This window comes from Neoarius graeffei, chromosome 2, assembly GCF_027579695.1.
Source record: "Neoarius graeffei isolate fNeoGra1 chromosome 2, fNeoGra1.pri, whole genome shotgun sequence".
In the NCBI taxonomy this organism is placed as follows: Eukaryota; Metazoa; Chordata; class Actinopteri; order Siluriformes; family Ariidae; genus Neoarius; species Neoarius graeffei.
In genome coordinates, this window is record NC_083570.1 from 69963474 (window position 1) to 69982132 (window position 18659).

Genomic DNA, 18659 nt, shown 5'->3' on the forward strand with positions numbered 1-18659 from the left:
AAATTCATGACAAAGTCTTAGCAGTAAAAACTGAATTTAAGATAAATATACTAATATTAGGATTGTTAAATTCTACAACTAAGCATTGCTAGCTTAAAAGATTCTCCTGTTGTGACCTGTAATTAGTAAAATACTCTAGATATGAGACCAGAGACTATCTTGAATCAAGTTAACGACACGTGTAGCATTGCAACAAGTTTATTTTTTTTTTTTCCCCATTTCAACATTCAAACATTAAAACATCTCTTAAGATTCCACTTCCCCAGGACCTCAGGCACCAAAAAAAAATAATAAAGTCTACGCATTTTGACTTACAGTGCTTACACAACGCCAAAGCAACAGTGCATTTTGGGGGCGCGGACTATTTGTGTATGAGGGGTTTACAAGATCAGGCACAAAAAAAACCCCCACTGAATTTAACTCACAGCATTCCAAAAAGCCCTCACTAAAACACCCTCCACTCACTCATAGCCTTTTTGAAGGCACTTGTCTGGTCTAGAGTATGTACAGCATCTAGAAGGAGCTCAATCTGAATGAGTGAGAAAACAGTCGCAGTAAACTTAGGATCTGTAAGGTGGAGTTGAATTGTAATGAAAGATTCAAAGATTTCAGTAAAGTTCATTTATTCCCAAAACAAGCATACTTTGTTTTTTTTTTCTTGAAACAAGATGAACCGCATTTGACAAATGTCCAAAATGTACTTACTTGTTTTAAAAAAAACTTGATTTATTTTCAAAGGTGCTCCAAATAAGACTTTTTCAAGACGTTTTGTCTATACAAGATTTTCAAGATGGACTGTCTAAAAACTAGCCTTTCTAGCTAAATGAGGTTTTGCTCGTTGGGCAATTATGTCTTATAATAAGGGTGGCTAGATGTTTTGACTTGAAAATAGACAAATAAACTTCCTAAGATTTTTATTTTTTGTAGTGTAAGCTTTACTATCAGATGAAACTGTAGTAAGCTTAAAGTGCCATTCCACCATTGGATGTATTCTTTGGCATAAAATACAATATATTTTATGACAACATGACTAGACAGAGAAATCTTTTAGCTTCAAAATGATATATCAAACATAATTTTTTGACAACGACAAGTATATTAATTTTGCGACCAAAGTCACCTACCCTTTTAATTTCCACGCGTGATGTCATCGGCAGGTTCCCCTTCTTGTGTACCACGTGACGTGTGACATGGCACATATTATCAGCAATGGCAGATAGAACGCGATAAAAATAATACCAATAAATCTAGCTAATACCAATAAATCTAGCTAACTGAAAGATTAACTCAATTTTTCGCAATTTTTTTGGCCCCCATATACGAGGAGAAATGACTCTCTCACTTTGGGGGTTTCCTGGTCTAAAAATAGACCGACACGTGGTACACAAGAAGGGGAACCTGCCGATGACATCACGCGTGGAAATTAAAAGGGTAGGTGACTTTGGTCGCAAAATTAATATACTTGTCGTTGTCAAAAAATTGTGTTTGATATATCATTTTGAAGCTAAAAGATTTCTCTGTCTAGTCATGTTGTCATAAAATGTATTGTATTTTATGCCAAAGAATACATCCAATGGTGGAATGGCACTTTAATTAAAAGAAACTCCATCGTCTTTGCCATTGGAACGTAAATGAAGCACAAGCATCTTTTATTCGATGAAAGCATACTGGTGCTCCGAACAGATTTCATACACTACGTGGAGATGTCAATTTTTTTTTTTCATAATTAATAATTCATTATGATCACATAATTAACTGGAGAAGCTCTCTTCTCTCTGTGCATGATTGGTGAGTATAATCCAGGCTCACAGAACAACTCCATCTCAACTGTTCAGACAGTTCCTCGTTATCCCGAAGCATTTCACTGCAATAAATAGTTCCAAATGCATAATGAATAAGGATGCTCTCTGTTTAGAAAATAAAAAGGGCTGCGTTTAAGTCATCCATTTCTCCGCTTTGCTGCCATACAAAGGACACATTTATCGAGTGCGTCACTGTGAAATGGAAGTGCGGTTTGAATAGTGGCAATGGAGTTTGTGGGGTTGGCCACTAGATAACCTCACAGAGAGAGCTGTTTCCACTAGAGAGAGCCCTTAATGGACTAGAATGGCTTCTCTCTCCATCATTAGCATTTGCTTTTTTTTTTTTTTTGCTTTTTTTTTTTCCAAATATCCCCTAATGGAGGAATGTTACTTATATTTATAATGCTTTTACAGGCCATCTAGTGTTTATTGATTTTTTTTCCCCCCTCCCTCAATCTCTCACGCGCTCTAGCTCTTTCTTAATCAGTCATTAATTTTAGAAATTTGAGAGGAAGTTTAAGATTGTAATGGATTTTTATGAACTGAACTGGAGTGAAGTTTGGAGGAGGGTAGGTCTGGTTTGGGCTTGATTAACCTGTGTGGGGGTGGGGGTACTGTATTTGTGCACCAGCTCGTGTGTGTGCTGGCCCGGCCGTTCAAACCCTTCTGTCGTTCTTTACTTGTTTTGAGATCCACTTAACTGGCTCAGAAGGAGACCCGGATCTTTTGAGGTGCGTCTGTCATTCGTACTGGGCTGTTGCAATCACACACTGAAGTGGCCCTTTTGTAAGGATTAAAGAATGCCCTCGTCTTCCCCTCCTATTATGGATGAGTCTCTTCCCAGTTTTGGCTTGTTGAAAGCCAAAACTGTTGCTCATGGTTCCCAGTGAACCATGAGCAACAGAGTAGTCACTAAATATAAATAGGAGCTCCTTGTAAGAATAAAGGAGATTTTTGCCCTTTAAACATGTGCCTCCAGTAACTGAATATCTCCCCCCCCAAATCTCCTTGATTAAACTGTCTTTGTTCAGGTTATCTGAATGGCTCACACAAGGTGAATATTAGGTATTGGACACACTGAGCATGACCAAGGCCAGTTGTCTGGTTTGTGAATCACTACTACTACTCACTACTCCTTCCTGTATGACAGGAGCTTTTTTAAAAATAACGTGGGATTATTTACTAACACGTTTTACACTCGTCGGGAGCTCCGCGTTTTGGCAATGCCTAAATATGTTATTCCACAAAGTTGAGTTGTACATGAGCTGATAACCGGCGAGACGCGTCACACTGGGTTGGCTATAAGCCGTATATGACAAGATTGAGTGGAATAACTGTTTTATTCCATCCACATTTCACTGGATTTTGAGAAACGGCGCATTTTTATTTTTTGAAAATTCGATAAATAAAAACTTGATACAAAACATCAGACAAAATCATTTCCGCTTAGAATGTAAACACACCGGCAAAGTGACTAGCAATTTGTGAAAAATGCTGCTTTAATAATTCTTGAAAAATAAAAAAAAGATACGTTCTTACCATCAAATACTTTTATTCCATATTTTGTTGCTTTTTTTTTGTGGTGGAGTTTTTATTTCGTCCTCGGTTGATTCAGTAACACGCTCTGCCATTTTTTTTTTTTTTTTTTTTTTTTAGCGGTTGGCAAACCGCCTGATAGGTGCATTACTGCCACCAACTGGGCTGGAGTGTGGAGGAGGAGATTTTGGGGAGGGCTCTACATTCTTTTATTTAGCTATTTCTGTTTCTTTTAAACACTTGATTAGGTGATATATCTGACTTGATGTGTGCCGCCGTTTTGTTTTTCTCTCCTCACGTTATATGAGCTGATATCCTAGTAGTAGATTAGCCAATCAGAGCACGTGATTGCTCATATCCACTGAATGTGGATAGAATGAAATTGCCGAATTTCTCCTGACTCACTCTTTCAGTCTTGATTCACTCTATACTTATACTGTAGCAACTCATATGCGTGTATGTGCTTGGCAGGAGAAAGAATTCTTCCATTCTTTTTCATTTAACCTTTCCGTCACCACCTTTAGCCCTGAAGTGTCATGGTGCTGAACTTGTGATAACCTTGCACACTTGCATTAATCCTGTCTGCCCAAAAAAGCCCGGGAAGCAGTGAAACCCATACAGTCTTTGTCCCATCGTTCACGCCGGCCTCTGTCTTGATCACTCCAACAGCAAGGTTTTGTCATTGTTGTTGTTCTAAACTGACCTTTTGACAAGCATTTCACACTCGTTTAAGTCTCATACTTGTAAGAAAATGATGACGAGATGCTACAACACGCAGTATCGGAATAGGGTATGACATAAGTGCGTATGCGCTAATCATTCTTCCTCATCTCTGCTTCATAATGGAACTCGACTGAGACACTAACCCTCACAACAGCTCTAGTTTATCTGTTTACTGTAATGCTGGCGTATCGATCGCCTCCTTTCAGATAAGCTGAGTGATTTACAAAAAAGAACAACTGCGGAGATGCTGCTGGAATATTACGCCCTAGGGAGGAGAATTCCATCTTGTTAGCATTACATTAATGGGCTAATTCCAGCGCGAGGCTCCGTTAATGTCCCTGTGCTACACTGTGGCTCAGAGTGAAGGGTTGGGCAGCAGGGGAGGAAATGGGGGTTGGATGTCTGAAGCAGGAAGGTCATTACGTTTGTGTGAGTAACGGGGCAAGGGAAGCGCATGCAACAACCTGGACATTAACCCACACGCTTACTGTTTAACTCAACAAGACGGGGATGTAAAAGTGCATGTGAAACAGTCACTCTTGTACAGCCTGTTTAGTCATTTTCTTGTTAGTAAAATTTTATTCTTCGCCATTTTGGGAGAAACTTTGCTTAAACAGCATTCTGTCAAGCATATTCCGTTGATTGTGCGAGCAATGTACACCATGACCCTTGCCTATATACAGAGAGAGAGAGTCCCGTTAAAAGATAGACTGCCTTTCAGATTTTTCAAGTTTAGGTCATACGAAGAATTTTCCCTGACACCCAGTTATTTTTGTTTAGTGGACCGAAAGCTACTGAATTTGAATCACAGACTTCCAATTTTATTAGTTTTTTTTAAATGGAACAATGAATAAATTCTCCACTATTTTTTCCTGCTTCACCATGACCCAATTCAAGATACTACGTCATGCATCACGTGGTGGGCTTTCCCCATTCATGCAAGGCATTGTGGAATACAAATTTGAAACAGGAGAGAAAAATGGAGGATGCGAATGAAACGTGAAAGACCGACTACAGCAGTGGCGGCTGGTAGTCTTTCAAACAGGGGAGGCTGGTCGGTTACGATATTTCCAGATTTTAAAAGAAAAAACACATAAATTTTGCCCATACTCTTGCCTCTGATCTGGCTGATTGTTGGCAGGGTCACAAACTGTGAAATAACAGGTTCTTTTGGCCCATTAGCCTACTGTCCAATATACATGATGGTGGTGTTGGGGGGGGGGGTATATTTTAACATTTTATATTTTAAAATTGTGGCATGTTGTTTAAAAATTGATCATTATTGAAAGCAGCTCTTTGTCAGGAACCTCAGCAGTAACAGCAGAGTGTTCTGGAATAGGCACAAGCACTGACCTTGGGGAGCCAAACATAGAGCTGGGTGCCACACATTTCATTCAATGACACTTTCCCTATATTTTACTTATTTTGACTGAGAAATGTTTTATTGACAATTTTGATAACCCTTCACTTTTAATCCAGGTCTGTAGTGTGAAATGTTCTCAGCTGTGTTTTTGTTTAAAAATGTTTTCCAAATTGTAGCTGTGTTTAATTCATATCCAGAAAAATATATATACCAATATAATATACTCAGCATAAACATTTTAAATAGATTCTATATTTTTGGTCCATCCATGACATATTACTAAAGTAGCCTATTTACTGTTGTTGATGTGGGTCACTTGCTGTTAGCCAATTCACTTTCTCGTACCAGGAGAGCTGAAAGGAACGAGTATTATTCCCTACCTTTTTCACCAAGTCAATTTGAGGCGTTGGTCTACCCTGCTCTTTAATTTTAATTTTTTCCTCGAAAGGAAGACTGGCAAATGGCTTCGCCAAAATTAAATCAGCAATGCTTGGCATCCGTGCGCAGCTTTCTTGCTAGCTGACTAGCCCCCTCAAGTTCAAGTTCAGTCACTCAAATAAACGAAATTTCTGGAACTAAGATAGCAAACTTGACAACACTATATTTACACTTTATTTACAATGAAAATATATACAAACTAAAAAAGCTGGTAGAAACCGTATGTAATGAATGAAATCGAAATGTAAGCTGATCTCTTACAATACACCACAGCACTTGCGAATCCGCATGGGACTGAACTGAGATTCACTGCTGCCTGTCTATATTTGAAACGAGCTGTCAATCAAAGAAAATATCCGTCCACTTTCACCAATCACCAGTCTCCTCGCGGAAAGCTTTGCCATGTCCCTCCCACTGTGAGGCTGGGAGTCCGTGGGCGGGCGTTTTCGCAGTATTTGTCCAATAACCGTCTTGCATTTTGAGATTGAAAGCGCATCGCTCCCAAATGACATTGAAGTGCACTGAGGCTGGGCTGCATCGCGCTGTCACGAGGGGGAAAAACTCACGCACACATTAGATGAGCTGGGGAAAGTTATAACGGAATGATTTCGCACTGTAGTTGGGTTGAGCACATGTATTTCTACGATTCTGGATCTGAAATAGCAATGTTATAAGGTCGGCTATAACATAAGCCTAGCGCAATTCATCCTACACGATGTTCGTCATTTTTAGAGGAGGCTGAGCCTCCCTCGTTGTCTTAGAGCAATCGCCCGTGGACTACAGTAACGGAAAGTGAGAAGAAAAGACGTTATGTTGTGAAGGAAAGGAAACGCAGGACCAAACTAATAAATATCGGCGGTCAGCGAGCACCTCGGTGTGATCAGCTGTTCGTTTAGTGACAATGATGTAACGGTCAGTGCACGGTCAAGGTAAACCTGTAGATGGCAGTAATGCAACACTGGATGCCAGCTGACGTAAAATCCAGAAGAAGAAGAAGAAGGTGAACCTGCACGTGCGCACACGGACTTCCTCTGTCTGCTTGACTGCATGAAGCGAGTGATTTCATGCACGTTATTTGCTCGGGAATCCCCTCAAATTAAACAACTTCCCAGCCACAGAATGGCCTGATATTTTGTGAGAGATTACAGAAATAAACATGCATCACAATCACCAAATTTCAGAGGGAACTAATATTTTACCAATTTTATGAAATCGAAAGGCCGTCTCGCTTTAAATGAATTTCACACTGACAGTGGTGGAAAGGAGAATTCTCTTAATCTTTTAAATTGATCAGCCATGATTGCGTTCTGTTTGATCATGCAAATTATTACTGAAATTGATTTCTCTTACTTTTTGAATTTTACACGTCACATAACTTGGGTGTGTTGATAATGAAGATGAGAGCTCGACTCTGCTTGTCTGCAAGAGAGCCTCTTGTATGCTTTTATGCTGTAATGAGTGCTGGATCTCCCCTGAGATGAGACAAGAAAGGACATAGATTAAGCTGTAAAGTGTTTTTTTTTTTTTTTCCTCTCGTTGACTCTTACCTCTCCCCCAGGGATGAAGAGTGTGTGACTGCACTTGGAGGTGTGTCTGGTTTTGAAAGGAGTTTGTAGAGCATTAGCACACATCCTCATGTCTCCCAGTAGGGGTCACTGAAGAGGAGAGAGGGGAAAGTGAGAGAGCTGGGCTCAAGACCAGGCTGCTGTCAGCACACAAGTCTGAGAACAGGGAATGGAGTATGATTAAGTCACAGCTATCCCAGCGACACACGCACTGAGCGATGGTGGGGGTCACTTCTAAACGGATTTCACAAATGACTTTAAGGAAATCAGTTTTTCTAAATAGACTGGAGACATTTGAAACTTTCCCCAAGGTCAACAGGTCTGTGAAAATGTTCGGAAATGGAGAGCACTTTGCCCCTGCTCTAAGTGTGGCCCACTTTGTGCTCCAGCATCCTGTGCTGTCTCACTTTCTGAGTGCTGCTTGTGAGCGCAGCGACGCGGGGCTGCTTGTCACCTCACCTCCGTGTCACACGATGACTGACTGTACCCGGTGAAAGCTTCCAGCAAGCGTGGTTTCATTTCAGGATGCCATTATGCCGCACACGCGCATGTGTGTGTACGCATGCTGTGCGGTGCGTGACAGAGCACCCGAGACTTATGCCCCAGCTTATGCCCAGCCATTTGCAGAACACCGGGAGGAATGGATGTCTTGGAAGCAGTCACGATATCGGAAAAGATCAGTGGCAGAATCAAATTAAATGTCATTTGGATTGTAGTGAAAGGAAGGATTGTTTGACAAGTGCTAGGCAAAGGATTTGCTCTTCACCTTTTCTTTTTGGCTCTAGCTTTTCCTTTCCCTCATGGCCCCCCTCCTGTTTTCCTCCACTTCCTTTCCAAAAGCAGGTATTGCAGTCAGGCTGAGTACTTGTTCAGATTTCTGTGTTTTGCGTATGTCAAGCCTGAGTGGACATATAGGAGAAAGGGGGATATTATATTGAGAGATTGGGGAAACGTGAGCTTCTGGCCTAGGTCAGGCTATTTCCTGGTTGATAACCCAGTTACAAGGGGGTGCAGAAAAGGATCTTTACAGGTTGCTGCTGCTTATCCACCACATCCAGATCTCTGGTTTTGGGTGCGCCTTCTCCCAGTGAAGAGCCCCCGTGTTCCCATGCGGCTTTAATTTCCAAACCTGTACAGTTTTGTAAAAGGCAGGTTTTGGGGCGACCGGGATGTTTACAAGTGATACCCCCTCCCATGCCCTTCCAGGAGGTTTTCCGTCTATCTAACCATCTGCCTGTTGTCCCTGGGGTACCCCATGGATTTCAGAATGGGTTACAAGGGTTTATCTGAGCCCAAAGGTCCGTTTAGTGACCCACTGACTTGGACCACCCAGGCTGATGAATATGCCCCATGGGTGTGATGTAGATGTGAGGGAAAGGGTGCAAAGGTGTGGCTGTAGGAGAGGTCCTTCTTACCTTAAGCAGACCTCTACTGTTTGTCACGGTGGGCTAATTGGAGGGTAGGTCTGCTTGGGTGTCTGAGGTTAAGCTGGTTAGAGTAGGTGAGGAGATTACAGTGCTTGTTATCTGCATCTCTTGGTCCTGTATTCTTTATCCCTTCCTCTTTATCTCTTTTGCAATCTCTCTCTCTCGCACCACAACCCCCCCCCCCCCCCCCCCCCCCCTTCCTCTCCTATACTCCGTCAGTGTAGGGTACCTTTGGAACTTAATCCTATGTCTACAAGATAAGGCTTCATTATGGCCAGATTAACAATGCGCCTGTTGTTTTTGGGGGCAGCCTACAGTCTGGTAGCCGAATGGGCACTGAGCACCGTGAGCCGTCCTGAGGCCAGTTAGCATTGTCAGAAGTGGCAGTCTGTCAGGGAATCTCGGAGCAAAGAATGCTGCCTTCAAGAACGAGTGGCACATGTGGGCCACCGCTGCATACTCCCCGAGTAACACGAGAACAAGTACAATGGCACTTTACCAAATTGCTCATCAAAATCCTTGACGCGAGCTGTCATCATCAGGGAGAGGGGGCTCGAGATTCCATACGCAGGCCTGGTGTTAGGTGTCATGCTAATCACTCTCAGTTAGCCAAGAGCAAGCTGAAAAAGCAACCGGGTTACAGCTTCCTGTTGCTGACAGGAGTGTGACTATTAAAGTCATTTCAGCAGGACAGTGACAGCTACAACTATTTTATAATGTGTCTAGCCTGAGCCTGTCAAGTTCAGCATAAGATTTCCACCACAGAAACCTTTTCAGGAACCCAGGAATTTCAAGAGTATTTCCAACAAAGGAACCGGGGCCAAACACTATTAATCAGGAACTTGCTGTACTGAATGTTATTGATTTTCGCTCAAACCTTTGGCGAATGAGCAACCTTAGTACCTGTTATTTCGTGATGATGAATTGTGACTAAATCTTTTTTTTTTTTTAATACTAGAGACAGCATGGCACAAACCGCAAAGCTTCTGTGATTATTATTGTTTTTGCACAAGTAGAGAATCAAAAAATGCCAGAGTATATTTTGTATAATTCTAGTGGCACAAAGGTGCTTGAAGTTTAAAGTTGAGCTTTGCGAATTTGCATGTGGTTCACATAATTACTACTAATTCTTCAGTGGTGGGTATGCAAACCAGGAACTTGTCCAGCAACTGTGTCGTCTCTGAAAAAATGTTGGAGAACTTTGATAGGAATGCGTCTATAGTAGTAGACAAATTGATGATCACCACGCAAGCCAGACAGTAGGGTGCATCAGTTGCCCTCACTTTCATAAAATCTGATGCATTTTTGTCTGGGTGTTCCTTTTCACCAATAAAGACATCCTGTAAAATTTTTTGACCATATTCAAAAGTCTAATAATGGCACCATGAGGTTCATTTTTTGCCAAAAAACGCTCATTTTACTGTATGTTTTCGCGTAAGGTTTGAATCACAATGTTGGACTCCATTTATTGATTTCTTGTGACCCATACCCCTTTTCCACCAAATCAGTTCCAGGGCTGGTTCGGGGCCGGTGCTGGTTCACAACTCGTTCAACTTGCGAGCCAGCTGAGAACCAGTTTGCTTTTCCATAGCTCGCGGAGCTACGTCATTACGTTGCTGTATATGTCAGTTATGTCGCTGTATACGTCAGTTACGTCACTACGTTTGCATAAACCTTGGCGCGAATATTGAAGCAAAAACAACACGGAAGCAGCAGCAACAATAATAATAATAATAATAATGGATGACTTTGCGTTTGTACAGCTGCTGCTTCTCGTCGCTTAAAAATGGCGATCTTTTGCGGTCTTGTTATTGTTGTTGGTCTTAACAACTCCGCCCCCCCCCGCTGACGTAAGCGGTTCTTTCCTCTGGCCCAGCAGAGAGTTGGTGCTAGCCTGGAACTGGTTTTTCTGGCCCCAGAGCCAGTTCTTTGTCAGTGGAAACAGAAAACCCGGTTCCAAACTAAGCACTGGCCCCGAACCAGCCCTGGAACTGCTTTGGTGGAAAAGGGGCAACAGAGATTATGTTAAGAACCTTTGCAAGGGATTGAGAAGCATTAATGTGATTCATAATACATTTGTATTGTTTAAAAATAGTTGAACAATGATTCAATGAACAGCTAAAACTCAAACTGTGCTTGATAATATGTTTAGAATATGTACTAAAAATGTGTATCTAAGATATTTGGTATACTCTATAAGGTGCCATAATGTTTCATGAAAAGTGATCTAAATTTTGTCATAAAAGTCATAAAATAGCAGCTTTTTCCATAACTTTGAGCTCCTGGTGCCACCATTAAACTTTTGAATTTTGCCAAAATATTTCACCCAGTGTGTTTTCTTACCAAAAGGAACATAAAAACAAAAATGCATCATGATCGGAGGAACTTTTCATTTTTAGGGGGCAACTGATGCACCCTACCAGACAGGGTTGAACACTGCAACTGTAGAAGTAGTTGAGTAACACCACACCCAGTAAAATATGCAATAGCTTTGTTCCTTATGCACTGTTGCTTCACACTAGGTATTGTGTAGCCTTGGTGCCCTCTTAAAGATTAAGATATATATTCCAGAATGGTTTGGTTGATATTAAGTGTACTATGTATTATATGTACAAGATAAGTTTTTATTGTATATTTAAAGCTCTGAATATTGCATCCTTCTCCTGCCTTGTCCCCCCCGTCCCTAAATGCTCTGATTTGTTGTCTGTTGGGGGTTGATCCTAACACTAGTGGTTAGTTGTGAGATTTGGCCAGTCGACAGCTGTTTTGCCCTTTAATAAGATTAGTGTAAAGAAATTAGTCGTGTGCTCTTTAATCTGCTGTTTAACCATGTGAGCCACCTGAGGGCTGCCCTGTCCTGCCCTATCCTTCTGCATTCCTCCCTACAAATGATCCTATAGGTATCAGATGACCTGCTCGTCAGGAATCCCGTAAACGTGCACCTAGATCAGGTTCACCCTGCATCTTGCATGGGTTTTAGTATGTCAGCCTACTTAAAGGAGAACTGAAGTCATTTTTAAACTTGCTTTATTTCTTAATTAATGTGTTATTCAATTACGTTTTCGGTTTTAGTAACCTTATACTGTGACTCGTACTGGCAACTATTGCAATTAAATATTATGCTTATCGGCCTATTCGGTTTTTAGCCGTGTTGAATGTAGTTCGTTTGGTCCGCGGTAGGCGTCGCTTATCCGCGCAATCTTCATGAGACTTGTGCGAGACTTCGAAACGTGAAGTCAGTTGAAAACTCTTTTTCCAAACGAAATATTGCACAAAAACGATTTTAAATGACGATTGCTGCCTACTTTCTTCAAACTTTCCTGATTGCAGTCAAAACAAACAAAACTTCCGGCTTGATTACATCAGCATTCGAAGGAGGGCGCGCACATCTTTTGATGACGTTGGCAGATGTTGGTCACTTTGATTTCTAGGGATGTCCCGATCAGGTTTTTTTGCCCTCCGATCCGATACCGATCATTTGATTTTGAGTATCTGCCGATACCGAGTCCCGATCCGATACTTCTTATAATCCATAAAAAATAATAAAGACGAGGAAAGAAATGGATCCAGGATGTTCCTCATTTTTTATTTAACACCTTATTTTAACATCCAACAACTCCGTTAGCAAACAGAGCACTTACGTGAGGCAGTTTGAACAATAAATAACAAATTAAAAAAAATAACCTTAAAATACCTGGCAGGAATGTAAACAAATAAAAAAAAATAAAGTGCCACAGTGCCGGTAATTTGCTTTTAAGAACGCATCTCACAGTGGTGTACAGTAATTTCAATTAAGGAAATGAACGTTTTTCTTGATGAAAACAAGCATTTCTACCCTTTCAGGTTTGAGCCCGTTTCTTTTGTCATCCAACGAAAAAAAAAAATGATCTCATGCTTTGCTTTCCGCTTCGAACTGCTTCCGTGTTCAACTTTGCCGGCAACAGGCAGCCAATAACCAATAGCGTCTCCGCTACAAAGTGATGTCATGCCGCACGCGTTGATGTTGCCATGTTGAGACAAGAGGTCTGGTCTCACTCTGTGCCAACGCATAGCTATTGATGTGTTAAAAATGAGAATATATTATATAGATATATATCCGATCCCTGATCGGGAGGCAATGCCCGATTCCGATCGAGTCTGAAACCATGTGATCGGGCCCGATTTCCGATCACGTGATCGGATCGGGACATCCCTATTGATTTCCGCTGTACGTTTTACTTCCGTCCTACGATGTCTCGCATAGGTCTCAACGAAGCTCGTTTACAGCCATTGCTTCGACATATGGACTGATATACATTACATAGCATATTTCAAACGCTCATAACTTGCTATGGCGATCAAAAACGCATTCCTATATTTAATAAAATGAGAGAATTTTGATGATTAAAAAAAATTTGCCTTCAGTTCTCCTTTAAGTTGGACCAAATTAAAGCTATGAATTTGCTATCTGCGTATGTGCATAATTCCTCTTCGTTTATTCTGGAATTTTAGCTACCAAGTCTATCCATGACCATATGTTTGTTTAGCATCTGATTTTCAAGTGAAGAGTACTTGGTGGTTAAAAATAATTTAATTTGTGAAAATCCATTTTATTTTACCTTTGTGTCCGTGCAAAGTAAACTGCTAAAAACAGTTAAAACAGCCATGGAGTTTAAGGTTTCAACTCAGTGTTTATACTTGGTGAGCCCTGAGCATGCTGAAGGCCATCATTCAATCCTAGTCTGGTCTTTTGACACCACCGCTTCTTCAGAAATCAATATCGATACCTTAAATACCATGACAAGTGCTAGAAAGATCTTTACCTGAAGCAATTCACTCTAAACTTAAATGCACTATTGTCATAAAACATAAGGTACCAGTCAAAAGTTTGGACACCCCTACTCATTCAGAGGTTTTTGTGTAATTTTGACTATTTTCTAGATCGTCAAACAATACTGAAGACATAAAAACTATGAAATAACATGGAACATGTATGGAATTATGTGGCAAACAAAAAAGGGTTTTAAAAATGTTTTAGATTCTTCAAAGTAGCCTCCGTTTACCTTGACACTTTGTACGCTATTGGCATTATCTTAACCAGCTTCATGAGGGAGTCACCTGGAATGCTTTTCAATTAACGGGTGTGCCTCGTCTAAAGTTAATTAGTGCAATTTCTTGCCTCCTTAATGCATTTGAGATCAAATAGTAAATAATAATAATACAGTAAATAGCCCTGTTCAACAACTGTAGTCCATATTATGTCAAGAACCGCTTGACTAAATAAAGAGAAAAACAGCCCATCATTACTTTAAGACATGACGTGTCTTTTAATTAATAAAAATAAAGAAAAACCATTAAATTAGAAGGCGTGTTTACATTTTTTGACTGGCACCATACGCCAGTTCTGTCTTACAGGTGCACTCACTAATTTTGTTTGGTCAAGTTGAGAATATTCTCAAATTTTTTTTGGAACCAAAGTGGATTTGAGACGGAGTCCCACAATCAGGGCTCTTTTTTCCACTGGAAAATCAGTGAGGCAGAGGCAATGCTGGTCGGCTGCCCAGAGTGCACAGTTCGGAAGGGATCTCATGTTTCTCTCCCCCGTTTACCGAACAGAGCCTGCAGTATCACTCCACTCACCCATAACCATCCCTCCCTCCCTCCCTCTCTCCCTGTGGCTCTGTTTCACTCCTCAATAGATAGCTTTCTATCAGTGCAAAAGAAACACTACACTGTTCGTGCTCTTGCGAATCAATGTTCCATGTGCTCACTGAGCGAGTGATTTTTAAACATCGTACATAAATTGAACCAGACCTCACTCAGCACCTTGTCCGGAACATTTATTGTTAGTTTGTCAGAGGTGAAAACATGTCGATTAATAACGTCACGTAAAATGGGTCCACCTGGTTTTTTTTTTTTAATTGTATTTTTTTTTTTAAATAAGGAGCAGCAATCAAATGGCTGAAAAAGCGCAAGGCTCAGAGTGATGTGTGGAACACTTGGACTCTTTCCCAGGAGTCCAGTCAGAGCGCCTGCTCCTCAGTCCCATGCTGCATGGCTGACGCTTTTACGCTGCTATGTCAATACCGACACAGCTATCTCCCAGATCTGTCCGTCGGCGGTTTAAATATACATTCCTGCTTTTGTCCGCGGGGTGGAAGTTATCGACAGGCCAAGACGTCCGTGGGCAGACGTTATTTTTATTTCGTACGCCAATATAGTTTGGCTGAAAACGCCGAACAGATGGCGACGGTTGCGGTAGATATCAAAATGTTTACGACTGGAAATAAACACGGCCTACTTTAAACCAGGAAAGTCGGATTCCTTTCGTCCACACCACAGATAGGGCCCCGCCACTCTGCTTTGGGTTAAAATATACAGTTGTCAGAAAATATTAACTGATGAAAGGAGGGAGTGGGTCGGGTGGAGGGTCGGCCAAAGTCAGAATGGTGTGACTGGTCACTTATCAGCAGCATTAATCTGCTCTCCGGCTGGTGTGCAGCAGACATAATACAGTGCACTGACTGCTGACTGGCCTACAGGCGCTGACGGCTTGTTTCTTATCTCTGTACGGGGAGAAAAAGAATAGAAAGGGAAGACAGGACAAACAGTGATGGAGTGATTTTGAGGGATGGTAGTGGAAAAGGGGGAGTGAGAAAGAAGAGGAATGGGTGGACAGATTGAGCAGTCTGGTTCCTCCAGTCGTCTTAAGCGGGTTAGAATGAGAGCGTGTTGACCTTTTCTTGAGAATGAGTGTAAGGGGAAGATATGGGGGGGGTGCGGAGATGCTCTTCTTACATTTTGTTTCATATAAATGCATCCTTGTATTGTTGTATATAAAAAAAAAAATCGTTTACACCCTGAGCTTTTTTTTATTATTATTATTATTATTATTAAGCTCGACCATATTTACAAGCTCATTTGATTGGTCACATGTGAAATGTAAAGTAGAACCTGCCCTGCCGTGTTGCCCTCCTCCTGTTAACGTGCTTATCTCTAATGGGGAGGTAAAACACAAGGAGTGTTTGGCTTTTCTAAACCGAATTTGGTGTGTGTTTCAGGTCTCTGTCTGCTGCTGTCAACGTGTATTACCTGGCCTGCTCCCACTGCTGCAGCAACTGCTTTTACGTTTTCTACAGCAACAAAATCGCCCCTCTCATGGACCTCCTTCTCCACCAACTCACGGTAGACCTTTAAAGGAACAGTCCACCGTACTTCTATAATGAAATATGTTCTTATCTGAATTGAGACGAGCTGTTCCGTACCTGTCCGAGCTTTGCGCGACCTCCCGGTCAGTCAGACGCAGTCAGACGCGCTGTCACTCCTGTTAGCAATGTAGCTAGGCTCAGCATGGCCAATGGTATTTTTTGGGGCTGTAGTTAGATGCGACCAAACTCTTCCGCGTTTTTCCTGTTTACATAGGTTTACATGACCAGTGACATGAAACAAGTTCAGTTACACAAATTGAAACGTGGCGATTTTCTATGCTATGGAAAGTGCGCACTATAATGACAGGCGTACTAACACCTTCTGCGCGCTTCGGCAGCGCATTGATACGGAGCTCAGATATCAATGCGCTGCCGAAGCGCGCAGAAGGTGTTAGTACGCCTGTCATTATAGTGCGCACTTTCCATAGCATAGAAAATCGCTACGTTTCAATTTGTGTAACTGAACTTGTTTCATGTCACTGGTCATGTAAACCTATGTAAACAGGAAAAACGTGGAAGAGTTTGGTCGCATCTAACTACAGCCCCAAAAAATACCGTTGGCCATACTGAGCCTAGCTACATTGCTAACAGGAGTGACAGCGCGTCTGACTGCGTCTGACTGACTGGGAGGTCGCGCAAAGCTCGGAGAGGTACGGAGCAGCTCGTCTCAATTCAGATAAGAGCATATTTCATTATGGAAGTACGGTGGACTGTTCCTTTAACACACGACACTCTTCCTAGTTAAACTGCTCAAAACAGTTATTGTTCTGCTGTAACGTTTATTGTGTTGATTTCATGTTAATGATCAGTGGTGTCGTCGTTTAAAAAAACTTAAAAATTCTGGTTTTACTCCTTGTGCTTGAACCAAACGTATCCCGTCCACCAGACTGAAACCAGAGCCAAAAAGCAACCCGAACACGCATCACATGTCTAGTTTACATGAGTCACTGAATGAGCGAGTGATGTGGGAAATCACTGTTGCTAGATTCCATTACTTTGAGTGTTTATTATGTGTATCGTGCCCAATCCAAAAGCTCCAACTGGTAGACAGAGGAAAGATAATGGGAGGGTTAATCTCGCACCATATACACCGTGTACACATGGATTTGTTGCAGAAACAAGTAATTGAGAGAAGTTTAAAGACATGGTACAAGCAGTGTGCCAGCTCGTACATATTACCATGTTCTTTAACACAAAGCCTAATCTTTAAACGTACAACTTGACCCAAGCCGTACGCGAGTTCTAAACAAATAACGTTTGTCAAATCCTTGAGCCAGGTTTAGTGTGGTCTGGAAGTTCTAGTTTGGAGAAATCCTATTTCCTGTGGGTGTAGTTACAGATGAGGTCCGTCTCGAAGCATTTGTTTACATGTGAATTATCCCAGCAGCTATTCAGACCACTCGCTTAGTGATTCTGTCTGGTGGATTTTCAAGATTTTAGAGATTGCAGCAGTCAAAAAATTTTTTTTTTTTTTGTATCGTTAACACTTGCATTTTGTATTCTGGTTTGCGACTAAATATACACAATTTTACATGTTAAGGACGTTTGTTTGTCTGTCTCCATGATTTAAAAAAAAAATTATTTTTTTTTGGATGAAACAAAATGCAGCTTTAAAACTAAACTAACAGCTAAATAACCAAAAGATATCCCTCTGGATGCTGAAGGTAAAGTTAAGGGTCAGCATAGTTGTTCATATATTCAGTGTATATATACCATAGCATGCAAATATAGTTTTGTGGCTAACGTGTGTGTGTGGGGGGGGGTGCCGGGCAGCCATGGCGTCTCTCCCCTTCCCCTCCTGTAATTAGATTTGTTAAGAATGTAGCAGGCTTTGCCTGCTTTGTCAGTGTTCTTATTCGTCCCTCAGTTAAAGCTGACATCTGACCACTGGCTGTAGTGCTGCTGGATATTACTTCCTCTCACAGAATGACTGGCCCATACCTAATCACACACCCTCTTGCCAAGCACTTATCTGATGATCAGACGTCCAAGTTCTTTATTTAATGATCCAATCCAAACTTTGGAAAAGTGTTTAGCAGAAGTGATGAAACAATACAGGCTATAGAGAGCCCATAGTGCAAACACGCACTCTATATAGCATGATTGCTTTTTAAGGGGATGAGAATTATAACTCCAGCCAAAAGGTTCAAAAACGCTTAAATCAAAGTTAGGACTCATTAGTATCTGTTAAGTCCAGCAATCTGCACTCAGCTGTAGGGCCTGCGTGTTGGTTACATGATGCCGCTAGCCAGCACCCTGCCAGACTTCTTGTTATGCCCCTTGCTGGCACGCCACCAGTGACAGTGTCACTCTGAGTTTAACCGTCAGTTTATAGCCCAGAGCTGATGAATAATAAATAAGACGCGTGTTGTTATTTATGTCTCGGAGGATCAGGATTCCAACCAAAGACTAATGGTATGTGCCTGGAAACAAAGAGGAAGGGATCGTTTTTATTTGCACCCCCCTGACTTAATTGGACAGGCTTTAAAATGCACACTGAGGTTTAAATGTCCTCGTCTATTGTGCAGTTGATATTGAGACTGCAGGAGCTAATGCTGAATGAGCTCAGATGCATATCACTGCCAAGATTAGAGGTAAAGGCAAGCTTTGCTTCAGTG

General features: G+C 41.5%; 1 protein-coding gene across 5 annotated transcripts in view; it reads left to right on the top strand.

Moving 5' to 3' along the window:
- Positions 1–18659, top strand: part of scaper (S-phase cyclin A-associated protein in the ER) — a 186493-nt gene that overhangs the window by 138340 nt on the left and 29494 nt on the right. For all 5 annotated transcript variants that reach the window (XM_060914836.1, XM_060914837.1, XM_060914840.1 and 2 more), the window contains one exon: positions 15895–16018. In XM_060914836.1, the coding sequence (XP_060770819.1) occupies positions 15895–16018 (124 nt within the window). The remainder of the gene's footprint in view (positions 1–15894; positions 16019–18659) is intronic.